We start from the raw sequence: 21,760 nt of genomic DNA, 5'->3' as shown, positions 1-21,760 counted from the left end.
ACTAGTGTTTGCAGAATAAGTGGCAATTTCACCCATCTTTCTCCTTCTTCAACATAACCTCCCCTGATTCATGTGGCTATTAGTCCCTGTAGGAACTGCAACTAGGGTTGCCAACCTCCGGGTACTAGTTGGAGATCTCCCGCTATTATAACTGATCTGCAGCCGATAGAGATCAGTTCACCTGGAGAAAATGGCCACTTTGGCAATTGGACTCTATGGCATTGAAGTCCCTCCCCTCCCCAAACCCCACCCTCCTCAGGCTCCGCCCAAAAAACCTCCCGCCGGTGGTGAAGAGGGACCTGGCAACCCTACCGTACCTACAACTCTAAGAATCAACTTTCCTGAGAGTTGGTGGGTCTGCTTGGATGAAAGAAATGTAGGAATCATGTGAGAACCTTACATCCACAAATTGCTAGGATTCAACCACAAGTCATTAAAGACAGGCAAGAAACAATAGTAGTTATGGTATATGTGGGATGCCCCTAACATTAGTGAAACAGGTAACAGAGCACTGCCCTGAGATCCTTGGAAAAAAGGCAGCCTGATCATGCAATATATACTTTATTCAATGAAAAGTGAGACAATGACAGCAAATATTTGTGGAAAATTAGTATGCATTACAAGAAGCCTGTGGGTTCTCAGTCCCTCCCTGTGTATGTGTATAAAGCTTTTTGTGAGAGCATAAGAATTCAAAAAATGCATATATATACCCACACATTTTTTCAGCATATCACTGCATTTAGATGTTGCCATCCTTCTGCAGAACTAAAGACAGCATACACAAGATTTGTAGGATGAAGAAAGAACATGAAAGTATAGTGAGATTCTTGCATCAGCCTGCCTAGGACCAGCTGGCCCACTGACTCCCCCCACCCATTTCATTTGTACAAGTTATCAAAGAGCTTAATTTGCCTTCTTGCTCTTCCCTTCCTGAACACCCTTCCTTTTGTTAATGTGCATTATGCTTTGAAGTTACTATGAATAGTAAGCCACCTCAGATGTAATGACAGATAGATCATATGCATGTATGAATAAGCGACTATAGTACCCTTTACATTATAATAGTTTTAACATTGTATGTACTTTAATTATCTGAAAAAACAAACTCAAGCATAGGGATTTTCACACCAGCAAATAAATGGCTTTAATTTTAGGTGCTGAACTGACTCATTTGCTCTTCTGTAATCATTTTAATATTACATTCTTTTAAGTTGTGTGGACAAATTATCCTGTGTTCACTTTTGGAAACAGTTCCCTTATTTGAGTGTAACTACAAAGCTGCAAACTTTTCACTGAATTATCCTTATTTTGGAAGATACAGAAAGGGGGGGATTCCTTTCTACCCAACTTTCTACAAAACAACCCTGAATTTCTAGACATTAATGAACTTACCCAAATAAAGAGGCGACAAAAGAAATTTTAGTATCATCCTGGTGCTCTACAGACATCAGGAACATTATGTAGTTAGTTCTTCATTAGATCTATTTGGGACACTTATCCTTTTGGCTCACCTTCTATTTGTACTTTTCTTGACGCATGTAGATTTATACAGGCTCAGAGAATTCATATTTGTTGCTCTTTAAGAAACTAAGGCCCATCAATAGTAACAAATCCAACGGAGTTCAGAGCTGTATTTACATTTCATTTACTTATCTGACTCCAATCAAATGAAGGAAATCTGCTTAGTTCTCTTTCTTCTCAATCTATTTGTTCTGGTATTGCCACCATCCGGGAAGGTGATAATGGAATTATGAATAACCTGTAGATTTCTTTCTCAGATGTAGTTCCCCCCCCCCAATTTTAGGTTGTAAAGGGTAGAGCACATCTTTATTCCCCATGTGGAACCTACCGTACTTAAAATATATACTGTGGAAAGGGAAGATAATTCAAAAACTGTGGTAAAACTAGACATAATCGGGAGTTGACATATGAAGCAGTATATTTATTTTCTTAACAATTTGATCATGCTAATTAACTGCACCAATTGACAGAAGATCACCATGTTTACCTTAAAAAAAAACCTAAAACATTTATACCTGGCCTTTCTGCCTAACAGGGCCACCAACGCAGCCATCAAAAGAGCATAATAAAAATACATCATAAAACCAGGTAAAAACCAGAGCTAAAATATATATAAAACAAAATACAGCAAATCAGAACATAAGGCAAGAAGGAAGATCATTGTGAGAATGTTATGCAAAACAAAAATTCAAGGGGACAGATGAATATCCTTGGGGAAAGAGGTCTATAATTTCAGAGGATCATGCAGAATGAAGGCACTATCTGCCGCGAAACTGTGGAAGAGTAGGTGGACAGTACATCTACTCAATAGGTCAGATAATGCTAAGGCTTGCCTCTAGACATAAGGCAATTCATGAATGATCTGAGGGTAAAGGCCTAACATACAACAATATTAAAATGTAAAACCCAAGTACTACAGCTTTAAAGGTGAACCAGTAAGCTGGCTAACTATGTGAACTATATATATAACAGCTTATATCTTCAAAGTCCAATTGTTTTATTATATACTAGTTCAACTGGTAAAGGCTGTTGGAAACAGCTTGCTGCCTAGCTCATCTGATTTCAATGACAAATCAACAAGAACTTTACTGATGTGTCAAAATTTGCTTTTACCACAAGATTTTGGTTTCTTAGCTGCTAGCTAAACATTAATTTGGCTGTGTATTTCGTTTATAGCAGAACTTAAATTACTTATAGTGAGTGTCTAAGCCTTCAGTGAATTTCATACCAGTGATATTTCTCAATTTGAATCCACAATTAAGTTTTTTTATGAAAACTAAGGAATACGTTATTTTTCTTGTGATGGAATGAATGTTATGGCCAACTGCTGAACTGCAAGGAGTACGACAAGAAGAGCAAGAAACTACGGAGTTCTGCTGTCCACATTTGACAAGTAAAATCTCAGCAACAGCCCCCCCCCCCAACAAAGGCTTTATTTCTGATCACCTAGCCACTGAACACTAGTGTCAAAATGTGCTAAAGATTAAACACGTTGTGGCATAAAGCTGAAGAAAGAGATTCAAGATTTTAACAATTAAATTTAGCAAAGCCTTTTCTTTGTGAAATACTTAAAGCAATTCAGGAAGAGGCTGGAAGAAGTACTACTCTCAACATTTGATACTCTAACTGAAATAAATGGTTGGTCTCAGTCCAGTTCATAATGGACCAGTGCCCACACATCATAAACGAATAAATAAATCACCGTAACAACTGGCAACTTCATTGCATGCCTCTACTGGTATGCCAAAGATAAAAACAGCTTGGAACTATGAAGCCTTCTCCCAAAGATTGAATTTCAAGAAGTAGGAATTGTTATACGTATTCTATTACCTAGCATATAGATTAAAAAATAAATGCTTCATGGAAACTGATGAATAACCCCTCCCCTACATTATTTTATTTCAAAGGAACAGTTTATATATTTCCAGGTCATGGTACTAGTTGGTAATAAGTCCTCTTGACAGGGACATATTTTAGGATGGGGACCTTATTCTACCAGCATGCGTCATCCATGTAGTTCAGTTACGTTTATTTACAGTCATTTGACTAGCAAATGTAATCCATGTATTTTATACTAGTTGATCTCATCAATGCAACAGACTTTTCAGTTTACTTTTAAAATATAGGATTTGTGATTTTAATGGGGAAGCCATCATGAAAAGTATGAAATATTTCCTGTTAAATTCTATTTCTCAGAACATGGGGCCAACTTAATGTCATCTTTTGACCTGGCATATCAAGCCAATGGGTCAGAAATAACATTCTTATTGGACAGCAGTGAATAGTACCTCCCCGTGTAAGCTTTAAGTTCAGAAAACAAAATTAAAGTGGGGTAACTTCACACAGATACATTGCCACAAGATGGTAAATGAGGAGGAGGAGTATACCTATTCTCTCCAGGATCAGAGGAGCTTGCCTATTATATAAGGTGCTGTGGAACACAGGCAGGACAATGCTGCTGCAGTTGTCTTGTTTGTGGGCTTCCTAGAGGCACCTGGTTGCCACTGTGCGAACAGATTGCTGGACTTGATGGACCTTGGTCTGATCCAGCATGGCCTTTCCTATGTTCTTATGTCTATGTGCAAACCTTACTACCTCAAAAACAATATTATCAGCTTAAATATGATGAGGTTATAACTGAGCCTCTGACACCAGGGATAAACATTAGTATTTAGCAAATAGTAATTATAACTAAAGGATTTCTAGCTTTGTCTTCTAACAGAAAATACATAAAATAGAATCTCTAACTACCACATGGGTATGTTATTTTATTCTCACTAATTTGTGCAAAATGACATCTAGACATTCAGAGAATGACAAATCAACAACATACCCAATTCTTTTTCATGCGTAATGCCTCTAAAATAGTGTTTGATTACATACAATATTTGATTTGTGTGGGTGAACCTAAGTTCTTTCGTTTACTACTATTTTATTGCTGCAGCTTTTAGCTGTTTTAGACTTTACTGTGATTGTTTTATTTTTGTTACCAGTTATCTTAGGGATCATATGTGCCCTCCGGGAGCTTACTCAGCTCCCCACATCTTCCCGTCACACCTTCCAGTAGCATTCTGGTTAAGGCATGGGTTGCAATTAGTCAGTGAGGCAGTGTTAACAAATAACTGTGCTGGACAAAAGGAATAAGTTTGCTGTCTCTTCCTTAGAAGGGCTTATGCTTAGCGTTTTAGTGGATAAGTGAAGAAATGTAACAAGGTATCAACTATGAACAGCAAGGGAGAGCAGAAGCCACTTTTTATAAAAGTTACAATTTCACACACCCACAGCATTACCAAAATAACAGGCTGCTCCCGTGAGGGAGAGAGAGAGAGAGCAAAGGATTTTACTTGGAACTTCTCCCTAAACCCCAGAATCTCAGCATCTTGGAGCACTGTTAGCTTGTCTCTTGGAATATTTCCCTCACCCACTATTTCCTTAAGGTTACGCAGGATACCTGCTCTATTCCTGCCTTTCCATAGGCCTCCAAAGCCTTATGTACCTAGATGTCTGAGATCTTCACCTGGAGCAGCCTATCTACCTAACTATTCTTCTGGTTGTTTCCCTTGTTTGCCTGTCAGTTCCTCAAACCCCATATGAGGTGATGAAGGTGATGACTGACTTGCCATTTTCCTAACTTTTTCCTGCTCCCCCCCACAAAGTTCCAGATCCTCTCATTGGCTGAGGTTGCTGAGTATCTGCATATTCCCCCTGATGGCAAGGATTTGCTTTTGATGCTTGGAGGGCAGAACTAGAGGCTCTCCATCACATCATGATGCCAGAAAAGTTGGAATTAATACTTAAACAAATCCATAAATAAGTAGTTGCTAAAACATTCCTGCCTGGAGAGGAAAGATAAACACAAACAGTGGCTTCGTTCAGACACTTTGCACACTTTCTTTTCCCTCCTTTCATGTTTAGCACTAAACAGTTTGCCAAACCATACAAACAAATAATCTAGGGTTAGCGGTTAAATTCTAAATTAGAATTAGAAACCACAGCTTGAGGTAGGTTTCCAATCTGGAGGGCAAGCTCAGATATCTCAGATAACTCAGATATCATGACAAAGTAGCACTAAAATAAAAACAGAGGGACGCCATATACAAGAAAGGAGGAACTGGAAAACCTTTAAGTCCTTGGCTAGTTTCTGAGCTTCCGAATGATGGTATGTGCGGTTGTCTGAATGGAGGACTTAGAAGAAATGTAGGCGTTTTAAGCTGTCAGACACAGAGATCTATTCACTGTCTTAGCATACTTCTAAGTTAGAAGATCATTCTTCAGCTCTGCCTTGCAAGCATCTACAAAGCTGCCTTAGCAGTTTCTTAGTAAACGAGCATTTTGCAATTCTACAGGTATTCTTAATATACATCTTCAAATTCTGCTCTTCCCTTGAAGTTTAAGTACCTTCCCTACTTTCACAAGTTACATCGTTTTAAATTGCCTCCATTCAAAAGAAAATCACTGAAATCTGGAAGCTTTAAAAATTAGGGAGAACTAAGTCAGATTAAGATATAAAGCATTTTTCTAAATCCAAGAAATTTCAAGGGACACCAAGAAAACCCAAACTTCTCATATGTTCTAGCATTATACCCCCACAAAGAGTATAAACTGTAATTAGAGAATGAATTACTATTTAGAGTTCAATTTCACAAGTTTAAAATTCAATAGTTTTATCTGAACCAAGCATAAGTGTGTAAAAGGGTTTGCTGTGTGTCCCCTATTCTTCAGTCCATTGGATACCACAAAATGTAAGCCAAATTTTTTTCTAATAAATAACTTCATTTAAAATGTTTCTCATTACTCTCAACACATTTACACTGATCCTTCTTTTAAAAATGATACCAATAACTGTTCAAGTTTGAGCAAGAATGCTGGTTTAAAAAAATAGTTTTCAGCAAAACAGAAACATCCTTATTCATCTCCAAATTAAACAACACACGGTGTGATCTTGTGCCCTACATGATAGTAGTACACAGCAATTATGCTGGCTATTGCTTGGAAGCCTTAATCTTGTTAACAGGGGATATAACATTATCCTCTTCAAGGAGCAGCTCAGAAGAAGAAAAAATCCACTGCCAACAACTGTTCTTGGCCACTTTCCCCCTCCACACTTCCAATTGACGTTTTGACAATTGAGCTAACCATTCTCAAAATAGTAAAAGAAAAAAAATACAACCCTGAAACCTCTTAAGGTAATTTGAGGCTGATTTTGAAAGAGAAAAAGTTGCAGATTTTGGAATAGAAGAATTACTGATTTTAACTGTAATGGAAGATGTGGAAAACTTTGGAAAATTGGATGTCTATTAAAACCATTTTCCTTATACCAAGAATAGCTGAATTTGACTCCATTTCTCTCTCTCTCTGTACACACACACACACACATAGTACCACCCTGTAAAACAAAGTCTGCCTAGTAAACGTCGGGATGTGACATCACCCCATGGGTCAGGAACGACCCAGTGCTTACACAGGGGACCTTTACCTTTTTTATGGTGAACTAGCAGTTCCAGATAAGCAATGTAACACTCCTGATCATGAGATGTCCCTTTGTCATAATGCTCCTCTTCCAACTGCAGCCTGGATTTGGCTGAAGCCACTGGCCAGATTGAGGAGGAAAAACCTGCATGTTGGGGATGGCCTAAACTCAATCACAGTCCGATTTTGTTTTAACCACCCTAAATAATTTGGTGTCATCTGCAAACTTGGCCACCTCACTGTTCACCTCCAACTCCAGATCATTTATAAACAGGTTGAAAAGCCCAGGTCCCAACACAGATCCCCGAGGGACCTCACGGTTCATCCCTCCATTGTGAGAACTGACCATTGATTCCTACTCTCTGCTTCATATTTTTCAGCCAGCTCTCAATCCTTAAGAGGACTTGTCCTCTTATCCCATGACTATGAAGTTTGCTTAGCAGTCTTTGCTAGGGGACTTTGTCAAAAGCCTTTGGGAAATCCAAATACACAATGTCCACAGGCTAGTTCCTGTCCACATGATTAATGACACTTTCAAAAAAACAAAGTCTGCCTAGAAAACGTCGGGATGTGACATCACCCCATGGGTCAGGAATGACCTGGTGCTTGCACAGGGGACCTTTACCTTTTATTTCCCTACTAAGAGTGAATTCCACAGAATTTGAGAATTAAAATTCTATTTGTATTCATCTGATAAAAGTTTTTTAAGTCCAGGTTTTAAAGAAGGAATAATATATTTAGAACAACCACAGAACAGGTTGTGCATAATATACTATATTATTTTCAATTCATTGTAACATTGTTCAGCACAGAGGCTGAATTTCTCCTAGCTGTTCTGTACAGTAGGTTTATAAAAGAAAACAGCCACATCATCCTACCCATTTCTAATTATACCTGACATTTTACTCAAAACTCCTCCACACCAGTGTCAGCTGCCTTCTAGAACAGTATTGTGTTTGAATACTTTGGCTAATGACAAAATAGTTGTCATAACCATAACAAAATTATGAAAAACCTTCCACAAGACAGATAATTATTCAGAAATACTTTTCAAACACTACTATTCCTGAAATGAAAGCTCAACAGTCTTGAGTAAACACACAAGAAGGATGCCATTAGTGGCACAAGGAAGTCAATTTAAAAGGTGACTTACGTACTACTTAATGAACCTATTTAGTCTAGCTGCACTCCAAACACCCTCTAAACACACAAATGGGGAAAAAAATACAAACACACTTTTATCAAAAGATATTTTTCTGTTTGTAAAAACAGACATAGGAATATTTAGTGTTAATGTATGTCATAGTAACAATTATTATGGTTAACTGAGCGACTGACAACTTCAGAGGAACAACTGACAACTTCAGAGGCAAAGTGATACACTACAAAGACAGACATTTTTGGATTGGCCAGTAAAAGAAAGAATTCAAGAAGTTCTGCTAGCCTATTACATAGAGAAAGCTCATTCTTAAATTATTTTAACAATATGGACAGACATTAATTTATGAAAGGACGACAATAAGCAGTTTTCAATCTAGTTATTGTACTTCAGTTTTATCAAAACTATACCAGTTGTAGAAATGTATCAATGGTATGTGATTATGCAACAGCCTTATGACTATAAAATACTTCTTTTCCTGGTATGAATAACTGTAGGTACCCCTGCTATGCTTTTTCTTCCCACAATTTAGTTATTTCTGTAGAAATACCCCTGTACATTATTTTTGAGTTCATATTTAGTGACCCAGATAATTTAAACTTGATACGTACTTACTAATAATATTAAATTCTGTGCAACTCAACTCTGCTGGGCCGTCAGACGACATAAAAATGCCCCATCCCCAAGATTGTGTATGATTATATTGCCAGTATAATTCAAGTTAAAAACCCCTACATTTCTAAAAATAAAAATATTTTTTTTATGACTACAGAAACCCCTAGGCAGATTTCCATCATTGCACAATGGTAAAAGTATACACTACCATCCATATAAGACATCAGTTAGACACACCAAGACTTTGAAAAAGTGCTTAATACCATCTCCACTTGCTTTAAAAACCTCTGATTACTATATCTGCTGCCTTCTCATGAAGTGTAGACATTCTTATTATCTGAGCACCAAAGAGATGTCCTCTTTATCACCAGACAAAGCCACAAGCAGCCCAGGACACATGGTTGCAAGGTACTATATTTACAATATCCCCACCCCCAAAGCTTAAACACAATGTAAATGTCAATGCCAAAATTAAAATAAGAGCAGCCGTAAATAAATTGTGGCACACTACGAAATGTGTTGACATGTTTTCACGCAGCAAGGTTGTTTCAATGTAAATGTGAGCAAAAAAGCAAGCCTGCGTTGTTTTTTTAAAAAATGCACTCACCATCTCCGACAGCCATTATACAGCTGAAACGCTGCTAGGTTTCCCAAATGATTCAGCCACAATCTCCGAGGGACTATATGTGCCTGCGCCACTCTCAATCCGGTGCAGCGTGAAGACAGACAGACCACTGTGTGACCCAGTCAGAACTGCAGTTCTATACTGCAATAAGCAACAGCTGCTACCCCACTTCAAAATAGAAGTCCTGCTTCTTACAGGAAACACATCCAGCCCAGCCGTCCCCGCGCCTGCTTAAACTAATGATGCACATACAGTTAAACACAAGGATTATTTTCTCTGCTCCCCCACAAGCTCTGTGACTTCTTCTTTAAAGACGTTGCTCGCAGCCAATGAACATTATTCCATTGAGACTTTTAATGCAGTCATCAAAACACAAAGCATGTGTCCTGTAATCACATTCGGCTTCCCCTTCCCCAAAAAATTTGTGTGTAAGGAGTCATCACACGATCCGGTGCTTATCTAATTTACATATCTGCAAACAGAAGATGTGCCATGTTCCTGCCGGGGCTCTTTTTGGCTGTCTTCTCAAACCTCCCATTGTGTTCAACCATCACTGGCGGCTGTAAACAAATCACGTCAAAGGCAGATCGTCAAAGGCTTTTCTGTTCAAAGAAAGCTGCGATGCTTTAGCAAAGACTGCTTCTGGTAGAGACTGAGCCAACCACATATCCAAGGCAAGTCTGCACTGCTCCTCTTGTCAACAACAATCTCAATTCTCAGCTGTACACAACAGTCAAGATAATCATTTTCCACAGGATTTATTTAAAGAAACTACAAAGTAACACTGAGAATGTATAAGAAAGAAAAACATGTTTTACCCATGAGCAAAAATGCCTAAGAAAATAATATTAGGCAAGTGTTGCAAATTAAGGAGAAACATTTATAAGAATGTAAGAACATAAGAAAAAGCCATGCTGGATCAGACCAAGGCCCATCAAGTCCAGCAATCTGTTCACACAGTGGCCAACCAGGGGCCTTGAGGAAGCCCACAAACAAGACCACCGCAGCAGCATTATCCTGCCTGTGTTCCACAGCACCTTATATAATAGGCATACTCCTCTCCTGGAGATAATAGGTATGCATCATGACTAGTACCCATTTTAACTAGTAGCCATGAATACCCCTCTCCTCCATGAACATGTCCACTCCCCTCTTAAAGCCTTCCAAGTTGGTAGGAATCACAACATCCTGGGGCAGGGAGTTCCACAATTTAACTATGCACTGCATGAAGAAATACTTCCTTTTATCAGTTTTGAATCTCTCACCCTCCAGCTTCAGCAGATGACCCCACATTCTAGTATTATGAGAGAATAACTACCAAATTATTCAGAATGTGATGTATTTTTAAAAGCTTTCCTTTTCCAACAGATTCAAGCGTAGACATTTTATTGGAAGGCATTCATCTTCATACACAGCCTACTCATTGATGTAAACATAGCACTCACTTATGTTCTGCTCCCCTAACTGGAAGACACCAGGGATCTTCTCTTATTCATGACACGTGGAGGCCGATTACTAGAGCTTCTAGCAAGGTAAGGGGACAAGTTAACAGGGCTCATGCACAACCCAGCCTCAGGAACAGAGAGGCAGATTACACCAACACTCTACTCAGCCCAGCCGCCCTTCCAGCTTCCTTGGAAACACCATCCTCATTTCTCTGTACTTCTACCCAATATAGCTACAGGGTCTTGGGAGACAAAACCTTTCTCTTCCCACATGGGTGAGATAATGTATACACAGAAGGAGACTGGGTGGAAGGGAAAAGGAAATTATTTTGCTAAATGAATGGGGCAGGAGACAGAATACTCACACCCCTCAGTTTTGAAACAAATAAGATTGCAGTCTCCCTCACATACGTTCTACCCCTCCCCCTACGTTCATAGGAATGCAACCCTAAGCAGGCCTACTCAAAAGTAAATCCCATTTTAGCCAGTGGGGTTTACTCCTAGGAAAGTGTTCTGAAGACTGCAGGCTTAGTCCCCATCCTTCCAGACAAACCAATCCCAGACCAATCTATGACTCCCATGGCCACGGCAGCGGTTCCTAAAGTACATTCCTGTCTAAAGTCAAGAAATGATATCTTGTTGGTAAAACAGGGTTTGTAAGACAGGATTTAGGGAGCCAGCATAGCATAGTGGTTAAGAGCGGCAGACTCTAATCTGGATAACCAGATTTTATTCCCCACATGAGCGGCGGACTCTAATCTGGTGGATCAGGTTTGTTTCCCCACTCCTCCACATGAAGCCTGCTGGGTGACAGTCACAGTTCTCTCTGAACTCTCTCAGCCCAAGCAAAGGATGGCAATGGCAAAACACCTTTGAAGGTCTCTTGCCTTGAAAGCCCTACAGGTCTCCATAAGTCACTTGACAACACACACAAGGCAGGATTTCTCTCCCTCTCTTGTGAATGGGTATTTTCTGTCTCAAACATATTTTCAGCAGACTTATGGAGCTTTGCATGAAATCCACATAAATTATTAGAAGACTGTATATTTTATGTCCCTTGGATATCATTGCATATATCAACAACAGTTTATTTTGAATGCTCCAAAACCAGTAAGAAGGAGCAGATAAATTCTGTGAGGTTTTAAAACAGAAAAATACAAAGTGAGCATTCAGATGCAAGGACAAGCCACAATTTGTCATTACGTGAATGAACCCTGGAAGTCTTCATGCTCACATGCTCCCTCCTCCCTTCCTCTGCACACAGTTCAGAAGTTAAAGAATTCTTGGTTTGAAACAAATCATAATTTGCAGCTTCAGTCAAACCACAAACTATCTGTTTAGAGGTCTGATTTACAGGGTAGTCCTAAACAGAGTCACTTCAAAAAGATTTAGCTGTGCTTAGCAGTGCACTGTTAAACCTGGTTTGTAAGAAGAAGAAAAAACTAGAGTTTGTGGTACAAATGAACACCACATTCCCATTTATTACAAACCAGGAAGACTTCAATCTTCAAGCCACACACCCTGAGAACTTCCAAAATTTTCTGTTACTTTTGAATGCAACCACAAATTAGTGAAAAATTCAGACTGACTAATCCCCTCGTATAAAGGAGTAGGGTTGTTGTTGTTTTTTGCTTGAAACAATCTAAGTAGCCAGCCAGAGCTGAAAGTCTTCTACTTTATCATAAGGTTCAACTTATGAAGCCTCCTAGCTAGGAAAAGAACCTGTGATATACATCTCATAACATTACCCTAACCACCTGATTTCTATTAGCACTAGAGCATGCTATTCATAGCACAGTGACTAAGAAAGTGACATATTTCACAACTGGCCGGTCCCACTGACATTTCCATAGTAACTGTATCTCAAAGGAGAAAAAAAGATGTAGGCAAATAGGGATATGTGTGATACAAACAAGCCACAAATATCGGCAACACAAAAACGTACATTTTTAGTGCCATTCATCTGGAGTGATATAATTCTAAACTGCTATTCTCACATAATGCTCTATGTCTGTGGCATTACGCTCCCCACTCAAAAAAACCCCCAACCCACATAAATGTTTATGAAGTGGGCATTAAGAGACCAGGCAAGCTATTAGCTATGGATGACTAGAGAACACATCAGACTGTTTTAATGATGTCTGGCCATTGTGAAGAAGAAGAAGAAACAGAGGGCTTTTAGACAATTTTCAATCACAGCCCTTTTCTCAATACAACATGCTGGAATCCTTAAAAACCCTTAGAAAGAACAGCCCTTACAAATCTCAGCATCCAAAAATAGGAATTCTAAGATCTTTGCTGGTGTTTGCTATGTCCGTTTCCATGGAAACGGCTGTTCATTTGCTGATAAACAGAAGACGTTTAACACACCTCTCATTTGCAAGGAGACCACATCAATTTTTATTAGGCAGCTGGTAGCCTTAGGACTCGGGAGTAGTCGGCAGCAGCCATGTAAGTAGCGTCAAGCTGCACAAATACCACGCAACGCAAACATCTTGAAAACAAAGTAGCTGCGCAGACAGAAACAGACATTTATGCCATTTTGCACTTACTGCAGGGCTACATAAATGAAAACAGGAATAGCAGAATGACTATGCTTTACCATGCCATGATAATTTATTCACAGTAGGCATAAAACATTATTGGCACGACAAAGTACAGGACTGATTGAAGTAGCATCAAAATATGGGTCACTGCAGCATGTTGCTCTTTCATTTAAGAACAATTGGATACACTGGGAACCACACATCCATTTGCTCGTGTAAGTTACACGCAAGCAGTGTAAAGGCCAATAAGCTTGCTCAAAAAAGATAACAGTGGCAGTTTCCATCAGTAGGGTGCGACAGGGATGTCTAAATTACTGCTTCTCGCATTAACTATTTTTTTAATCATATCAGAGCAGGGCACCTCAGGCAAACATATCTGCGTTAAGCCTGTAGGCTTCATGCAAGTATGTTAATACATATAGCCATTTATAGTTATAGAATTAACTATAATTCTGCTGTCGTAAACTAGAATTAGATTTTAATCACTGTAACTAACTGTAAGTGTTCCAGATGTCATTCTATCCTAAAATTTAATTCAGCTAAATTAATTTCTATTTCTAGACTTCACTCATAACTCCCCCTTCCCCATTTGACACCATCATTATGCACTTCCACAGACCTGGATCACATGCATATGACTTATGCCTGGTTGGGAAAGAAACTCCAGGCTGCAAGTGGTAGGTTTCAGCTTCAGATATTCTTCCGTGTAAAAAGGTCTATGCAGACCAATAGAACCAGCACAGTTGGAAGAAAGGTTTACCCCCAACCACAAAACACTGCTTGCTGCTAACACTGGAGAACATTCCAAAGAAATGAAGTGATGCAGTTAATTCCGCCACCTCATTTCCCCCACATCCTACTGCTTAACGTGAACCAGACCTTACACTGTACCTTTCAACTTCTACAGTTGACTTTTTCCACACTGTCATCCGCTATTCTTTTTCTGCTACAAAGGACAATGGAAAATGCTTAACAGTTCATAAGATTCTAGCTAGCGTGAATGACCACAGAAGGAATAACAGATTCCCAGTATAATGAAAGCAAGTAGAGACTTCTATCAATACAGGTGGGAAATAAATAACTAATAAATAATAACATTCAAGACCAAACAAGCAACAATAAAATCCTTATATCTATACCAATACCAAATTCACGTAATTACATACTACTTAACAATTAACCTATAAGAAACAGTCTCAGACACTCAAATTGAAGTATATGTCAAAACCAGATCAGCCTCTAAACAACAAAGTATAAAAGACTACCAACCAATATGGTCAACAAAACTATTGGCATACTAAAAAACAGGGCCAGAGGCCAAGAGCAAACCAGGTTAGATTATTATTTGTCTATTTTAGTAACAACAGATAACAGTCTCCTGAACCAAGATCCCCAAGGTCGGGTTGGCTGTCCTCATGGCCCAAATTGTTCTGCCTTGTGTGGCACCAAAACAGAAATCTCAAGGGATTATTTCAAGCAAACACACAACACAGTAGTATGTTTTTGTCAGCTATGTGAATGTTCAACTTTGAAACATGCTGCATACTCACCACTGATGTTGCTCGAAATCATATTGCCGCAGCTTTTCACTTCATCAAATTTCATAAATATTGTTTGTAATCTAAGAATAAAAAACAAGGTAAATAAAAGCTAACATATCACCTCATTTCTTCATCCACATCAAAATAATTTCAAGTTCAATTAAATCCAGGCGTAAAGTACACCAATGCACCGATTTCTGGAAAACCTGGCGATATTGTGAACACAACACTGGCCGTTGCAGTGCATGTCCTGGTTACATCTAGATTAGATAAACTGCAATGCACTCTTACCTGTGGCTGCCCTTGAAAAGCATTTGGCAACTTCAACTGGTGCAGAATGCTGCAGCCACGATGCTGAGACTAGGTGGGTTGTAAGTAGTGTCACTCCAACCTTGGCCCATCTACACTGGCTCCCAATCGGTTGCTGGGCACAATTCCAAATGCTGATGCTGACCTTTAAAGCCCTATGTCGCGTACCAACAGGACTGCTCACTCCATTACAAACCTAACTGGTCAATATGATCATTTTTTGAGGGCTTGCTTCAGGTGCCCCCACCTTCCCAGACTGGGCAGGTGGCAACTTGGGAGAATGCCTTTTTGGCTGTGGCACCAATACGTTGGAATTCTCCCCCCAGGGAGACTTGCCTGTCTCCTGTTGCTGTCTTTCACCAGCGGGCAAAGATTGATTTTGCATCCGGCATTCCCTCAGTGATCCTTCCTTCCTGCACTATGTTTAAATTGTTATTTTAATGGTTTTGGACAGTTTAGCTTTGGTTTTTAATTGTTTTAAGGATATTATTGTTTGGTTTTAATTGTTTTTAAGACATGTTTTTGTTATGGTTTAGATCCGTTAGTCACCTTGGTGGCCCAGATGAGGACAGAAAGGCAGGGTACAAATCTTGTAAATAAATATAAAGTAAATAGATAAAACAAATGAAGCTAAAGTTGTGACATACAACTCACAAGGTTGTGCTGAACAATGGTTTAGTGTGGTTTTGAAGTACAGCAGAAGCATACGTGCATACATTTCAATTCAGAGGACTTGTAGCAAAATTAATTTCTTGCTTAATTTCAAGTGATTTTTAAAACTTCATTTATACCCAATCTTTCTCTCCAATGGAGACCCAAGGTGGCTTATGTAATTCTCCTCTCCTCCATTTTATTCTCACAACAACCTTGTAAGGTAGGTTAGGCTGAGAGCGTGTGTGACTGGTCCAAAATCATCCAGCAGCTTTCCATGGCAGAGTGAGAATTCAAACCTGGTTCTCCTAGATCCTAGTCTGGCAGTTTAACCACAACACAATGCTGTCTCAAGTACATATGCAACTGTCCAAACATTAAGACAGCAGCCTCTATATTACACGTCATCAGAATCTCTTTTGACAACAACCCATGCAAAATATACTTAAATCTATCTTGAGTTCAGTCATGTGTTTATTGGCTGCCTTTTGAGATGCGGCTCCTTTGATTCCCCCCTCCAATATTTTTTCTGCTAAACTCCCTTATTCTTCTACACAGCCAAACCATTTTAGCCTCTACATCCCCATTTCAGCAATGAATGTTGGCTACATTCCGGGTATTTACTATTCTGAGGGCCTTCTAATCCTCCAGATGTTAGATTTGCTAATTCTTTTTACGTATTCTGTCATCTGGTGCCGTTTTATTATTTAAGATCCACAACCCAAGTATCAAAGCTAAATATTCTCCAAAGTCCTACAACTATATCCCAAATTTTTAGATTTTCCAGCAAAACTTTAGACGATCAGAGAAAACAGCACATGGGCAAGCTATAACCATTGTGACTTCTCAAACAGAAAAGCGTATACTTGCATAATGATATCATTTAATAGCTAAGAAAAATAAGAAAAGGAAGAAGAGTTGGTTTTTATAAGCCTACTTTCTCTACCACTTAAGGAAGAATCAAACCGGCAGTTTTCTGAACATGAAGACCAGAATCCTATCCTTTGAGAAGCCATCTAGTATTCTAGTTTGAAACACTGCAAAAGTCAGAAGTCAATGAGCAATCCTAAGAGGGCCTACTCAAGAATCCCAGTCAGCCTATTTAACAACACCTACTCTCAGGAAAATGTTCTTAGCACTGCAGTGGTAGTGTTCACGTTGGGGGAAATGACACAGTGCCTGTAGTTCTGCCTCAAAATTTAATGTCAATCAAATATGTGCAAGAGCAGTGGTTCCCAACCTTTTTGGTATGACGACACACAAGTCCAAATTTACTTGGTATGGTGGCCAAATTGTTAAAAATGCACATTTCAATAAAACTACAAAAGCCTGGGACCCAGCTTTCACAAGCCACTTTGGGGTCAGGACCCACAAGTTGAAAAAAACTGTAATATAGAATGTATGTGCTTTTTATAGGTTTGTTTTACTAAATTAGCATATGTAGGCCTGAAATTGCAATGGTTCATAGAATCAGCTTGTGGGATTCTCTGAAAAATTTACAATCAAGCATTTTTCTTTCACTGTTCCAATACAGTTTTTGTCCTTGAGAGAAGGTTACTCAGCCAGCAAAAAAAACCAGTTCGTGTTGTTTCTTATGAACAGCTAGTCATTTGCCAACATAAATCTCAGGACACAACTATTGTACTGTGATAAACTTAAGGTACCATTTGTATGCTCAGAGGAATGTCATGATTTAGATCAGGGGTCCCCAATGTGGTACCCATGGGCACCATGGCATCCACCAAATGTTTTTAGAAAGTGGCAGGGCCAGGTGGGGCTTTTGCTCAGCAAGGTTTCTGATTAGCTATTGGTGATATGATTGATGGTGCAGATTTTTTCCAATGTTGCTTTGGCAGCAGCTGCCACCACATCACAAGGTTCTTTACAGTGTGACTGAAGGTAAGCTGTGGCTGGCACCACCTCCTATGGCAGCCATTTTGTGGCTGGGCCCACCATGCTGTGTCAAAATTCCAAATTTTCCCTCAGGCTAAAAAAAAGGTTGGGGACCCTTGCTTTAGATGGTAAGAATCAAGTGATTCAGTGGAGGCTTAATTTAAAAAAACAAAAAAAACATTCAAGCACACCCTATATAAGCTAGCAGCATGGTATAATGTATGAATTTCTCACGGAGGCTGCTTCCTTTTTTTTTTTTTTTTGCAAAGGCTCTGAATAAGCAGCTTTAAAAATTCAATGCATTTTTATTCCAGTGTAGGTACGTTCATATGTTCTTAACTTTTTATCTCTAATAATCTCTTATGTAAATATCTCAAATGATTACTTTTAAATTAAGTTTTAACTAAAACACAGAGATTATTGGCTGTGGAATACAAGGTTTTCACACTGATACTGGAACAAATAAAGAGTTCTGATTATACCTCACAGTCAGAAGGCTGAGTTGTGTTAAGTGGTGAATATTTGAGAAAGCATTCACTTACCACGCAGTGCTGTAATTTTAGTGGTTAGTATGCTGCTTTAATTCAGCCAACTAGACCTAGTTTTCATATGGTTGTTTCAAGGTAATTTTTTTTTTTGCTAAGTCACAACTGACTTATGTTGACCCCATAGGGTTTTCAAGGCAAGATACCTTCGGAGGTGGTTTGCCATTGCCTGCCTCTGCACCATGATCTTGGTATTCCTTGGAGGTCTCCCATTCAAACACTAGGGCTGAGAGTGTGAGACTGGCCCAAGGTCACCCAGCAAGCTTCCACGGTGCAACTGGGGATATGAACCAGGGTTTCCCAGGTCCTAGTCTGACACCTCAACCCCCTCACAAGTAGGTCTATTAGTGTGACTGTTTTATTTGAGGGACAATCAGAAAGACATTTTTCTTCTCTCAGGCTATTTCTCAAGGGCACCTTCTATATGTGCCTATGTAACCCTGTTATCCACCTTCCCTTTAAACTTCGTGCTCTAGGGCCCTAGCTGAAACAGAACAGAACCGTGTAGTTGTCATTACATTTGGGAAGCCTCCACTTTAGTATTCCCAATTACAACTTGAGGATCCCTGTTCAGTTCCTGATGGACACCAGTTTTGTGGAAGATAACAAAGCAACTCCTTGCACATGTTGTCAAAAATGAACAAACCAGTGCTTCTATGAAACCTGTCTGGCCAAGTGTCCACACTATGAACAACCACACAGACATACAGAATTGGATTTCGATAGATCTTGTACTACTGGACGAAATGTCTGTTTTGCAGCCTCACTCCAGGTCAAGGAATTGGGTTCCCCACATTTCCTTGCTGTTACCTTTCTTTGGTTCAGGCTTTGGCCTAACCAATTGTGATATAAAACTTTAAGCATCTTGGAATGCAAGGTCTAATTTACAGCTGTAGGAATGGTTTCACTTTGGAGAACACGTGCAGCTGGCGTCACTTTATGGCACCTCCTTCCTGAGTCCTCCCTAAATTGAAGGTCAATTCGTTACCAAGGAAATAACTCTCTCAATTAGGCCCTTATCTGGCCACCTGATGGGCTAGCAGGTGATTTGTGTTCCTACAGGCACTTCTCACTACTGACCCATCAGAGACAACCTTTTGGTCAGTGTTTGGACATTAATATTAATCACCTGGTCTATTGGCATTCTCGGAACCTGATTGGATCTTGTGAGCTCACCCCCCACCAGGTTTTGAGAATAAAGATAGCCAATTTAGCTATAGCAAAGTGTGTGGTGTCTTGACATGCTTGCGGCATGGAGGCCCATCACCCTCTTGATCTTTTGATGTCTTTTTAAGGCGGAACTCTGCCAAACTGAACCTTTGGAATGACTTACTGAATGCTGGAATGCAGTACAACTTCATTTTGAGAACTGGTAACATTTTGTAACTTGCTTATACCTTTTGCCAAGTTTGAACCAAAGAAACCTTACTGTGTAGTTAGTTGCTTAAACTCTTTCTTGTTTTGTTCGCTTCATCTTGCCTCACGAACTTTGTCTTTCTATAACGAGCACAAACTTTTGAATAATTTTTTAAACTATTTTTGCTTGTGGTTCTTGACTTTAACTGGCTTCAAGATCTATTTCTAAGTGCCTTGTTTAAGTGGGGTCTACTTACCCAACTCAAACCCTTTATTTTTGCAACCTCACCTTGCTGGGAGTCCTACCCTGAAAGGAGGATGCTAGTTGTTAATTTGGTGCCAGCAGGTGGAGGCTGCTCTTTCCTCTGTCTAGGTTGGAGCTGAGTAACAAGAGCTGGTGGCAGGCTACCTACTGAGTAGGGAGGGTTTCTCTGCTCAGTAGGGAGGGTTTCTCTGCTCAGTGTGTTAACGAGTGTTCTCTTTACATGCCCCAGATGAGAAACACAGGCGCTCTGGCACCTGGGTTCCTCAACACTCACTCTAATTTAGTCACATAATCAGTTTTGTGATGGAGGTTATGCTTTTCATTTTCTGCAGATCTGTAAAAAGGAGAAGTCACTTAATACACACATGTATTCTGTGCTGTTGAAAACAGCATATGCAACCAAAGAGTTTTCCTGCAGATCTCTCAAAACACATCTTTGCCATGAGTTGTCAAAGGGTATTTGGTAGAATGTAAAACTAATGACTTGTTGACCACTTGATTGTTGTAATTTGCTTGGGTTTCGTTTAATGTAGTGTAAAGCCATCTAATCATATCCAAGGGATTTCACAACTGATTAGACACCATTAAGTTCTTAGCAGGCACATCTACAATTGAATGGACATCAGCAGCCATGCTACTTCTAAGGCAACAGGATATTACTTTTTTGTTGCTGTGGTCAAGTCACAACTGACTTATGGTGACCCTGTAGTTTCCAAAGCAAGAGACAGTCAAAGGTGTTTTGCCATTGCCTGCCTCTGCATAGTGACCCTGGTATTTCTTGGTGGTCTCAAATCAAAGTACTAACCAGGGCCAACCCTACTTAGCCTGATTTTGTCAGATCTTGGAAGCTATCCTGGGCTATCAGGGATACTATTTACTATACCACATGCAAATATGCAAACTTAATTAATTCATTTCAAATAGGCATCGATGGCTCAGTTTATTAGCTCTGTTTAAGATCTATTGTTGGAGGATTTCTATAACTATTGTCACAGTTCTTCTACTTTTTAAAAATTATTCCTCTGGCCAACAGATTAGCATCAGGAAGAGCAAACTATTTTATTTAACTTTTCATAAACTAGTAGGCCGTCTGAACACATTTGGCATCTGTTCAAGCAGCTCTGGATAGAATGGGATATAGGGATATAAATCTAATTTTGTGGCATATTTCTGGGAGCCAAACTGGGACACCTACAAATATTTAAGCCAACAGATAATTTGGAAGACTTATAGTGCAATCCTAAACAAAGTGACAACCTTCTAAGGACACTGACTTCAATGGACATAGAAAGGTGTGCTCAGCGTAGGATGGCACAGTTAATTACTAGAGTGGCAAGAACTAGGATTGGTCGTACAAGAAAAGAGGGAGAAACAATTTTGGGAACTCATCTCTTTTGGGTCAGGTAGGCCTCCTCTTTTGTTGGAAACCCAGATCTCGGCAAAAGATTGGCATGCCCATTACAGCCAGGTATTTGGAGCTTCTTCTATTCTGGAGTATGAGGCATCAGGTCAGAAACCACTTTGTGATCTGTCCATTTTGCCATAATGGCCCCCAGTCACTGAGACTGGCATCAGAGGTCTTATTTCATCCTTCGCTTCTGGAAAGTCCCCTGGTAAGAACTTGATTCCCCCAGAGTTGTTCAAGCTCTTTCCTGATTGGTGGGCACCCATTTTAGCAAAGCTCTTCACCCAGGTAAGTTCAACAGGTGTTATCCCCGCAGGGTGGAAATTGAATACTGTAGTCCCTGTGTTTAGCGGACCCTCAGAACTATCATCCAATATGCCTGCTGGACGGAGCCACCAAACTGTACACCAAACTC

General features: G+C 39.6%; 1 protein-coding gene across 30 annotated transcripts in view; it reads right to left on the bottom strand.

Moving 5' to 3' along the window:
- The window catches only part of CLASP2 (cytoplasmic linker associated protein 2), a 133,235-nt gene that overhangs the window by 85,630 nt on the left and 25,845 nt on the right, over positions 1-21,760 (bottom strand). For 29 of the 30 annotated variants that reach the window (XM_056857902.1, XM_056857905.1, XM_056857903.1 and 26 more), the window contains exon 7: positions 14,931-15,001. In XM_056857902.1, coding sequence (XP_056713880.1) covers positions 14,931-15,001 — 71 coding nt within the window. Of the gene's footprint in view, positions 1-9,371; positions 9,592-14,930; positions 15,002-21,760 lie in introns of those variants that run through there. The other variant, XM_056857929.1, reaches the window with a different exon arrangement.

The sequence above is a fragment of the Euleptes europaea genome, chromosome 11, assembly GCF_029931775.1.
Source record: "Euleptes europaea isolate rEulEur1 chromosome 11, rEulEur1.hap1, whole genome shotgun sequence".
Taxonomy (NCBI): Eukaryota; Metazoa; Chordata; class Lepidosauria; order Squamata; family Sphaerodactylidae; genus Euleptes; species Euleptes europaea.
The sequence above is the reverse complement of the archived record's forward strand: the minus strand, read 5'-3'. Positions and strand labels throughout refer to the sequence as shown.